Raw genomic sequence first — 11,189 nt, 5'->3', positions numbered from 1 at the left:
ATAGCCTAAATAATGACCAGATACATTTGAGTAGTTGCATTCAAACTTGAATCAAATCACTCAAATATTCTCCCAACAGATCGTATCTTCTGGAGCTGATTCTGATGACTAACCAACAGCCAAATCAGCACCCCAAATCTTCTTAGATTATGTCCAAAAGATTTCCTCTTGATATGTTCCAACAAGATCTCATCTCATCCTTTTGTTATGAAACAACTTTTCATAGCCAATTCAAATTCGAATTTCAAACATTTAAATTCAAACTTTCAAACACTTAAATTTTAAATTCAAATTCAAATTCTAAATTCAAATTCAAATTTCAAAATTCAAAATTCAAATTTCAAAATTCAAATTCAAATTTCAAATTTCAAATTTCAAATTTCAAATTCAAAATTCGAATTTCAAAATTCAAATTCAAATTTCAAATTTCAAATTTCAAATTCAAAATTCAAAATTTAAACATTTGATAATTAATTTAACTAATTAAATTAATTAGTAATGTCTTGGACTATCCAAGCTCATTACTTAGATCCATGCGCCCTCCACCCTATCTGTGGAGTTCTAAACTACTTCTTGGGCTAATAACAATTGTTAGGCCCAATAACATTAATGCTAGAGCATCTAGACAATTAGGTGTTAGTGTGTGACCCATTAGGTCCAACATAGCCACTGACATAAATGGACTTGGGCCCAATAAGCCCACAACCCATCTAATGACAACACAGAGCACTAGCAATGCTTTTTTGCCCCAGAACTAGTTAGATTAGTGACTTGATCATCCTATTACACATATTTGGTTGCCGTATATATTTCCTTTCGTCTCGGTTACCTTCCCATAAAACCTAGGGTAAGAAAGCGTATCAACCCCTGCGGTTTAGGGTAAGCTTTATTCGAAATAGGGAATCTTCAATTTACAGACTCTAAAGGCAGGTCATCTCATGATCTCTTTTACTATGCATAGATTCCCGAGTCCCTGTAAATGTCATCCCGATTTACAGATAACCTAATCTCTCACATAGATTTGACGAATTCCTTCAGCTTATCACCCTAGCCCTGTGTTCTTTCAGGACAAGCCCAACAGTATACCTATGAGTCTCCATGTTTCAGGCAGACGAGGTGCACAATCAAAGCATGCCTTCTAGAACACAGTCTAGGTAATAACTTCTGGTCTTAGGAAAGACATACCCAATTATAAAGAGACTACTCTAATGATACTCTCTGTGAGAGTTCCTCATAGAGTCTCTTTGTGGGTCTGTTCAGTGCGAGCTATACCCTTATAGGTCCACCCACGACTTTAGCTAAGACATCTCCATATCTGTAGCACATGAGGTCTATACCTTGTATCCATATACAAGTAGATAAGTCGTGCTAGTCTTACCCGAGATCACTGATCACTGACCCCATTCTCAGTATCTCTAGACTAGGAACATAAAATTAGGAATAAACATCCGGTATTCTTGAATCCTCATGATTGTGATCTCATCACAGATACTCAAGAGATACCTATTTTATTCCACGGGATTTATCAAGTTATTCATAATATATTAACATTAATATCGAGACAGAATTATGAAACAAGATAAAGAGTGCTTTTATTTATTTTCGACAATATTAAAAAGTTCTACATCTATGTCCTTATTTAATCATAAGATTGTCTCTAGGACACCCAAATACCAACAAAGATGTACTCAAGAAAGATGCTTTTAGATACCTAGGATCAATTTTGCAAAAAGATGGAGAGATTGATGAGAATGTAAATCATAGAATCAGAGCAGGGTGGATTAAATGGTGTAGTGCATATGGGTTTTTGTGTGACCGCAAAATTCCCCTTAAGCTAAAAGGGAATTTTTATAAAATAACAGTAAGGCATACAGTGTTATATGGAGCTAAATGTGGCCAACGCATAGGCAACATAAGCGTAAAATGAGGGTAGTAGAAATGTGGATGTTAAGGTAGATGTGTGGTTATACGAGGATGGATAAGATAAGAAATGAAGATATTCGACAAAAGATAGGAGTAATATTGATGGCTGAAAAGATGAGATAACATAGATTGAAGTGGTTTGTGCACATAATGAGAAGGCTCATGGATGCTCCCATAAGAATAAAAGTTTGTTACTAAGAGATCAACACAAAGAGAGATAGAGGCAGTCCAAAACTTACTTGGAGAAAAGTAGTAAAACAAGACTTGATAGAGTAAGATATAGATTGGCGGACGGTGTGTCTTAGGATGGACTGGAGAAAAGCTATAAGAATGATGGACAGTTAGATCCGTTGTTATCCCTATGTTTCAGATGATCCCTTTTTAGTCCTTTTCCTCTTTATCTCCCCCTCTCCTTATTTTTCCCTTCTTTTCCTTTATCTCTATTTTCCTTCCCCATTTTTTTCTTCTTACTTATTTATTTATTTTTTCCACACCCAGTTTATTTTTACTTATATATGATTTAGAATTTGTCCTTTTAAATGACATAGATTTATATTATTTTAAGTAAGAGAAAGACACAAGCAATGGAAATTATGGGGGGAGAAAATGAGTCTTTTTTTTTTAAATTTAAATTTTAAATAAAAAATATTAGGTTATGTCTTTCTCTCTCTTAAAATGAAAAAACTATTATTTTTTAAAAAGACAAATATTTTTCCATATATATATATACTTAAATTTAAGAGTAAACACCATTTTTGGTCCCTGGCAATATCTACGAAATCCTTTTTAGTCCCTGAAAATAAAAAAGGACCAAATTGGTCCCTAACAGTATGAAAAAAGGGCCACGTTAGTGACGGAAAAGTTGACATAAGGACTAATGTGACCCTTTTTTTATAATTTTAGGGACCAATTTGGTTCTTTTTTTATTGCCAGGAACTAAAAAGGATTTCGTAGATATTGTCAGGAACCAAAAAAGGTGTTTACTCCAAATTTAATTTTTATCTTCTTTTAATCTTTTCGTATCTTTTATTTAAATTCATCTACCATCAATCCGAATTATTTTGGGAAAAAGATATTGATAATGTGTTTACTAAAAGTGTTGCTGAAAAGAAGCATTTTTGTTTTGATCAGAGTCCCAAAATTTCTTTTCACCATATGCAAATGCAATGACAATTGACCATATTTTTATCATAATTACTACTATTTACTACAATATTAAAATATTCATAGGAAAAAAAAGGACGCATTTAGCCATTGCTGACCAATCAAAAGACACTGTTGTGAAGAAAATTCGAGGGTCAAACCGAGGGCTTAATAATTACAAATTAGTTTCCGTGATATTTTTGGGCAACATTAAGGTTTAGATTTTAGAATTTTGTACAAAAAAATGCGGAAGCAGCCAAGGCAAGAGGCTGCGTAAAAAACAATAATTTTATCTTTTAAATAATTACAGAAATTAAAGACAATCTATCGAAAAAAGAAAAGCAAGACATTATTGAAATTTTGTAACTTATTATTTCACTACATACAATAAAGGGAAAAAGGTGTGTCGTTTTAAATGACACACCTTACATCATATCACTCTCATAAAGAAGTGAGACCCACATCTTTAAAAAAAATTCCCTCTATTCTCTTATGATTTATCTCTTTTCTCACTTAAAATGACATAACTTTATATGTTTTAGAATGATACACAATTTTCTCTACAATAAATTAAGAAACTTCAGAAGACAAGTAAAAGATACGATAGGTTTTTTAAATAGTTAATTTTTATTTGAAAACTTTAAGGGGTGTATTGGATTAGGATTTTAAAAGACTTTTTTGAGCTAAAAAATCTTATAGATTTTAAAAGACTATTTAGAATTGAAGAGACTTTAAAGACTTTTTTTACAATCAAGATCTCATAAGATTGAATTTTAAAGGATTTTAATAGAATTTATAAGATTTGAAAAGACAATATGGATTTATAAGATTTTAAAAAATCATATGAATTTTTAACAAAGATTCAAAATTACAAGAGTCAATAAAAAAGGGAAAGGTTATACTTACGACCTATCTTTTGTTTACAACATTTTACAATCATATCTTAACCGTTGATTTTCGTCAATCAATGGTTATCATTCATTGCAAATTAAATATTAATTAATGAGTTTGATTTGAGAAAATAATACCGTTGATTGACGAAAATCAACGGTTAAGATATGGTTGTAAACAAAAATAGATTGTAAGTATAATCTTCCCCATACAAAAAAATAACAAAGAAATGCAATGAAATTAATAAAAAAAGTAAAACCTAATATAATTTTCTCAATCAGTAAAATATAATATAATTTTTAACAAACATTCAAAATTAATAAATAATAGCTTTTCACATATCTAATGGGTTGAAAATTACTTCTTCATTTGGTATCAAAGCTATGCCTATATGATTATAAGACCCAATTTTTTTTTAATTATAAAAATAATTCTAAATTTGCATATAGAACCTAAAGTTCATGATAAAATTTCGTTTGCAATTGATATTGAAAATCTTGGGGTTTTTATTTTACGTGATGAGAGTTTTCTAACCATATATCATATATATATTTTCATTGAATATTCTAAGAAAATTTCGAATCTGAAATTTTGGGGTTAATTATATGAAAATTTAGAAAAAAATTCAAATCTTTTTCAATCGATACATTGAAACCTTAAATTTCTTTGGGGCTTTTGAGAAACAAACTTTTAGTTATCTATTGACACAAAAATTGTTTGAAATCGTTTCCTATAGTGAAGGAATTTCGTTCATGAATGTATTGTTACGAAATATAGTGTTCATATTATAAAATTTTCAATCTTTTTTTAAATTGATATTGTTTCATTGAAGTAAAACGAAAATTGGTTTGAAGGTTTTAATTCCCCTGTTATTTTTTCATTGTTTTATGTTGTTTTTAATACAAAAATCACACGTTTTTGTGCTAAGAAAAACCGCGACTCAGCTTGAAAAATCACTTTTTAAACTTCCAAAATTTCTCAAAAATGACTCAAAAATATGTTATTTTTAGATAGATTATATTAAAATCTCGTTGGTTTGTTGTTTCTGGATTGTTTTGTGATGAAAATCGTTCAAAAATATACTCTCTTTTTTGTTTTGATGAAGCTCCCATGGCGGAACCGCGGAACCCAATTTCGAGCCGTCAACCCGCCAAAGGAAGAAGAAAATATTGCAATAGAAGAATCTCAAGAAATCTTAGGGGTTATGGTAAGATTGTGAGAGAGACATCCTATTTATATTTATCACTAAAAAAGTTTCACAAAATCCACACAAATAGAAAAGCTATTAAAATTGTCGTATTTTTGAATAACGATTGTGATTCTATTTTTTAAAATCCTGATTGAATATCAACGGATTTGGACGGATTTTAAAATAATCCTTTAAAATCTTAATCAAATACAACGTGACTCTTTTGCAATCCATTAAAATCCTATTCGAATACCAATGGATTTTTTTGTCCAAAAACAATCCATTAAAATCCTTTGAAATCTCAATCTAATACATCCCCTAATTTTCGCCTTTGTAAGAGAATTTAAAGAAAAAATAATTATTTATTGTAATTAATCTTTTTCAAAAATCTAAATAGTTCTCTTCAGCCTTTTTTTTTGGTATATAGTTCTCTTCAGTCGTCAGTTTGAAGTTGTTATATGTAGAGTGAGACGATTGTCCTGCGCCTAAAATAGAAGAAAAAAATAAAATAAAATAAAATTGAAAGGTAGCAGCAATTGCATATCCTGTTTGAACACCTATCCAATACAAAGCAGTTCCCTTTTTTTGATTATTTTCTGTTCCTTTGTTTCTTCTGATCAGTGGAACCTCTTGTTGCTCTTCCAAGGCAAGTGTTTCTTTGATTTTCTTTGTTTTTGTTTTTGTTTATGTTTGTTCAATTCTATGTTTGCTCTTCGTTAATGGGTATTTTCATTTTGCCTTCTGGGAATTCCTTCTGATGCCTAAAAGTTTCCTTTTTTTTTTTTTATGTATCTTTGCCGTCTTAAATTTTTTTATTGTTTTTCAAGATTTGCTAAGATTTAGAAATTTTGGTTCTTTTGAACTTTTTTTTTCTTAATTTTGTTATATTCCTACATGTTTTGTCATGAAAGAGAATTTCACTGGGATTTGTGTTAGCTGAAATTCTGTATTGGGGTTTGTTCTGGTTAGCTTTATACAAAAGTTTTCCAATTTGGTTCTGGTTTGGACAACCATTGCCGTGCAATGTATAATAAGTTTCTTAATTCTCATGGTTGGGGTTTGAGATGAGTAATTGTTTTGTCTATTCAAATGGTTTTGGTCTCATGAGTCATAAATATTAAACCTTACTATTCAAAGCCTCTTGCCTCTGCGGGGAGTCATGAACAAAGTTTCTAAGGTTCTTTGTAACATACTGCAATCCTGATGCGGTCTGAAGGACAAGTACAATAATTGCAAATGCTATGTATTCTTCTCTTTTATCTGCTTCTAAGGGGAAACATGCTGGTCTCACAAATCATGATTTTATCTGAAGTGTTTTAAATTTTTGAAGCAGGGTTTTTGAGTGTTGTTTTGAATTGCTGAAGGCCTGAATCTGTAAACTACCTCCACAATCCATGGATAAAGGTACTCATAAGTAAAAACATTTTCTTATTAATATTATTAAGCAAGTGATTCCTCTAAATACTATTGCATAAGTTTATTAGATTATAATGAGAAAACAGGTTAATGGTACTTGATTTTCTATCTCATCTTTCCAATATGCAGAATGTTGTGTTATGTATTGACTATTCTGATTCAGTATTGATCCTTCTCATATAAGCTAGCATGAGATTTTATTCGAAAAATATCATTTAGATAAGATATTGGCACCAGAGTGCTATGCTGGAGAAATTTGAGATTTGAATCATTTGATCAATATCCGGTCTTAATTTTTTAAGGCCTTACATGTATTGTTTGGATAATTTGAGAAATTAGGTTATAAGGTTCTAATGCTGCAGTTAGAATAAATTATTACTATTATTGTGGACAAGTTATAAACAAAAGTGTGAAAGTTTCATGATTAGTATGGAAAGCATGGTTTTTCATGGAAACAAGCTTTGTTGCCTTTACTTGGCAGGTTCATATGCTCCTTGACTTTTAACTATGATAATATAACTGCATTCATGACATGTATAGGGCATTTGGAACTCAAGAAGAAACAATGCAACTCAATGTACTTACTTCAATGAAATGTGATTTTGTTCTATGTTACAGATGCTGGTATGGAAGAAACTATTAATTTGAGAAATGGTGTGGAATTGGCAACATCTGTCGTTGATAAGCATCTTGACCTTCTGAGACCATCTGCTCGAAGTTATTCAATTTTTAGAGGTAATGACTATCTATGAAATTGATGATATATCAATATACCTGAAAGGCAGAAATTAGTTTCTAATGGTTTTACTTTGTTTCCAAATTTTCATCTAGTATTTGCTTTCATACCTTATTTAAAGTGGAAAGCGAGACTTCAAAGTATTTAGGTCATCCTTTCTTTTGGAGGGGATGCATCAAGGGATATATTGTCCTCTAGACTATATTTAAGTACATGTGATTGTTCAATGTCTAACACACTTGGCACTTATTTTTCTCATTGAGTCGCATGCACCATTTTCCTTTTCAAGTATTCCATCATAAAGAACTGTTTATATTGTATAATTGAAGTCAAAATTCATCATTCTACATTGTTTTTTCAGTGGAACTATTTGTACTTCTATTATATTTAACTAGGCAAATCACTTTATAATATAATGCTTTGTTTTTTGAGTTGGATCCTGGGACCTGGTTCTCCTCTTATTGGGGTTAATGAACTTACTCTACTTTATTGTGATATGATGCTAATAATCTTTGGCCAAGCAAATGGGTCTCTTTATATTCATCACTGAAATTGTTTGGACATGTTAGCTCTGAAGCATTGAAAATATTTGTGGCCATGACAGGTCAAGCAACAGATGGTGCAGACCATGAAAAGGGCAAGTATACCCTAATTAGAGATCCAGAGGACTACCAAATGGGACTTTATGACAAACCCCTTCCATGTTATGGATGTGGAATTGGATGGTTCTCGTAAGTAATTTATCTACTCTCTTTGCCATTTTCTTCTTCTTGTCTTATGGTTTTGTCTGTTTAATTACAGATTTCTTGTTGGATTTCTATGTCCACCTCTGTGGTACTATGCCACAATTCTCTATTTTGGGAATTACTATAGGAAGGATCCAAGGGAACGAGCAGGCCTGGGAGCCTCTGCAATTGCTGTAACATTTCTCTTTCATCTCTCTCTCTCTCTCTTGCTCTCTGCCCTTTTTTTTCTATTTGTTTCTGTGTGAGTGTGACAATATTGCTCATTCGTGACTGAAAGATCACGAGTTCGAATTTGAGAAACAGTCTGTTTGTAAATATGTAAGGATAAGATTGCATACAAGAATTATCATCATCTCTTCTCGTTAGTCGAGGTTTGATGGGGAATGGTAGTGGTGGTGATGGATTGTTTCTGTGTGTGCTCATGCATGCATTTGCAAATGTCAAAATTATGCAGTAGAATAAGATAAGCCCTCAAATAGGATTGTTTTAAGCAGTGTTTTAAAACCCCACCCCACCCCACCCCCGGGTTGACCCGGGTCAACCCTGACCCCTCCCCTTTGAGGGTTGGGGTCACAAGTTGGACCCTATATGCACATCGATTCCTCCGACCCCCAAAACCCGGCCGAGTTTCAGTGACTCCCGGGTCAAAGGGGTCAAAGGGGGTCACTGCATTTTTTTTAAAAGAAAATTTCATGAAACAACGTCGTTTTATTAAAAATAAAAAAAATGCTTGCAAACCTAAATCTAATCGTTCTCTACTCTCCAAACGACCTAGACTTGTGGTATCTTGATAATTTGGTATCATTAGAATATGAGTTTTGTACTTTGGTATCTTGATACTATAATTATGTTGTGTAATATTGACTTGTGGTTATAATTGGTGAATTATGTTAAGGATATTTTGAATCTTTGATGATTGGTGATTTGCTTTTTAATATTTTCATATAGGATACATATATTTATATTTTTTTAATATATAAAACCGGGTCAGCGTAGTGACCCCGTGACTCCCCGGTTGAACCCGTGACCCCTGACCTCAGCCAGGTCGATGGCCGGGCCGGGTTTTTAAACACTGGTTTGAAGTGGAGTCGAGTGTAGCTAGCTAGTTCAACTTGGATCAAGCTAAAAGAAACATCTTGAAACTCTAGTTTACAAGTCAAGCTTCCACAGGTCAAGCATACATTTTCTGAACTTCAACAGCTATATTACCCCTCTTAGTAGTCATTATGGAATGCTTCACTTTTTAGTAGTCATTAATGTTCTTATATTTTATATCATATTTCTCTATAGCCCCCTTCACACGAGAGACTATTAGACTTCAAGAGTGAATAATTCACGGTCTCACCTACCTATACAAAGAAACTTCAAAATATTTAATTATTTATTAATAGAATGGGGACGGTGGGGATCGAATTTGTGACCACTTTCACAAAGGCTCTAATACCATATAAAAAACAAGTTTAACGTAAAAACTTAAGCTATTAGGTGAAGATACGTTAATGGTATTATATTTTATATCATATTTCTCTAACATAGTTCACTTTGGTTCTTCATTTTCTGAATGCCATGGTGATCTTGCAGGCGTTAGTATGCTCTGTAGCATTGCTGATCATAGGAGCTATTCTTCTGTTGCGGTCCCTCTGATCCTAATTCCAGTACTGAGGTGAAAATTGAGAAAGATTAAGATGGATATCAGAAACAATTACAATTGGACAATGTATATAAGGATTTCAAAATATGAAGAAAAGAAAAAAATGCTTTAAGATTGTTGGAGTAAATCACGGCAAGATATCTGTATAGGCTGTACCGCAAGTTGAGAGAAGGATGATATATCATAGTCTTATTTGGTTAATTTATGTATTAAGTGTATACAAAATAAATCTCACGGTAAATCTTACATGATTTTTACTATTAAATTTTTTCAGACCAGAAGATTTCCATGTTGGTGAACACTTGACTGTTAGAACAAATCTATATGTGTTGATATTTTTCTCTTTGGTGATCGACAAACATTGTTGTCTACAAGATATTAATACTTGCGCAAAGCAATATCGAAGATTACTGTTACAATTTTCAATCTATGGCCTCCAAACGCACATACTCGTTCTCAATTGCAAATATGTGCTTGAATTAATCTGTTTTACTACGCAGAATTCAACAAGAAACCCATATTAATGGAAAAAGGACAAATTAACAGAAAGGAAATCCATTACATTGTCTTCTTAATTTCTGCTGAGTGCCTAAAGAATTTGGATTCATCCGCTACAATACCTCAAATTCAAATAAGTACTGTTATTATTCATTCAATGCTACTTTATGTAGCTAGTTATTAAAGTGTTGTTATTATTATCGTTAAGATTTTAGGAGGGGTGAGAAATTTACAATCCTTTTGCGTGTGAGCAAGTAAATATGATTTGGAAAACCAATTAATGAAACGCGCGATAACTTATAAATACTTTTGCCTTCCTTTATTCATTGATCATTTATTTTTAATTTTTTTGAATAATGAAAAGACCAAGCGAGTGCAATTCCAATTTTTTCATCTGAATTAGAGATAGAGAACAAGCTGTTCAATGGAAGCTAGCTGTTATAGGCTTGGAGCCTTGGACTGGCAGATACGTGAGGGGTCACTTTGTGGGTTATTTGCCTGTCGCTGTAGCTGTGCTTTCCCTTTCCAACCTCTCTCTCTCTCTCTCTCTCCTAGAATGCTTTCATTGAAGCACAAAACTAATATCAATTCCACTCGTCTTTACTTGGTGTGTTATCCACGTACTCAATCAAACGATGCAAACAAGGCTTCATATTTTTGAAGATGAAGTGGTTGTGTCGTCTATACGGGGGTTGCATATGATGAGGCTGGGGTCCTCTAGTAGTATATATATATATATATGTATGATGGAGGAATAGGATAACAGAGATTGTGCTTCAAACTTTAGGTTCGCCCAAAAAACATTGTTTGTTTGGTGCTGGCAAGTTGGCAACCACTTCAGAAATAGTCTTTGTCACGCACAACGACTTTATCAAGCCACTAATTAAAAATAAATAAAAATTCTTGCTCTGTTTTCTTTTTTTCTTTTTTTATCCTCAAGGGAAGACAATTATGTTTGGAGCGAATTTAATATTAAGGCTTTGAAGTCCTCTTAAA

At 32.4% G+C, this 11,189-nt stretch overlaps 1 protein-coding gene across 1 annotated transcript; it reads left to right on the top strand.

Moving 5' to 3' along the window:
* The first annotated feature begins 5,614 nt into the window (after nt 1-5,614).
* On the top strand, nt 5,615-9,993 carry LOC133303781 (uncharacterized). The gene is made up of 6 exons (XM_061503759.1): nt 5,615-5,792; nt 6,480-6,550; nt 7,181-7,297; nt 7,903-8,029; nt 8,100-8,217; nt 9,626-9,993. The coding sequence occupies exons 2-6, from the start codon at nt 6,541-6,543 to the stop codon at nt 9,686-9,688; spliced, it is 435 nt and encodes a 144-aa protein (XP_061359743.1). The 5' UTR covers nt 5,615-5,792; nt 6,480-6,540; the 3' UTR covers nt 9,689-9,993.
* Nucleotides 9,994-11,189: the final 1,196 nt, after the last annotated feature.

This window comes from Gastrolobium bilobum, unplaced genomic scaffold (genome assembly GCF_033153095.1).
Source record: "Gastrolobium bilobum isolate Gb01-03AN ecotype WA unplaced genomic scaffold, APGP_CSIRO_Gbil_v1 utg8466, whole genome shotgun sequence".
NCBI classification, from domain to species: domain Eukaryota; kingdom Viridiplantae; phylum Streptophyta; class Magnoliopsida; order Fabales; family Fabaceae; genus Gastrolobium; species Gastrolobium bilobum.
The sequence above is the reverse complement of the archived record's forward strand: the minus strand, read 5'-3'. Positions and strand labels throughout refer to the sequence as shown.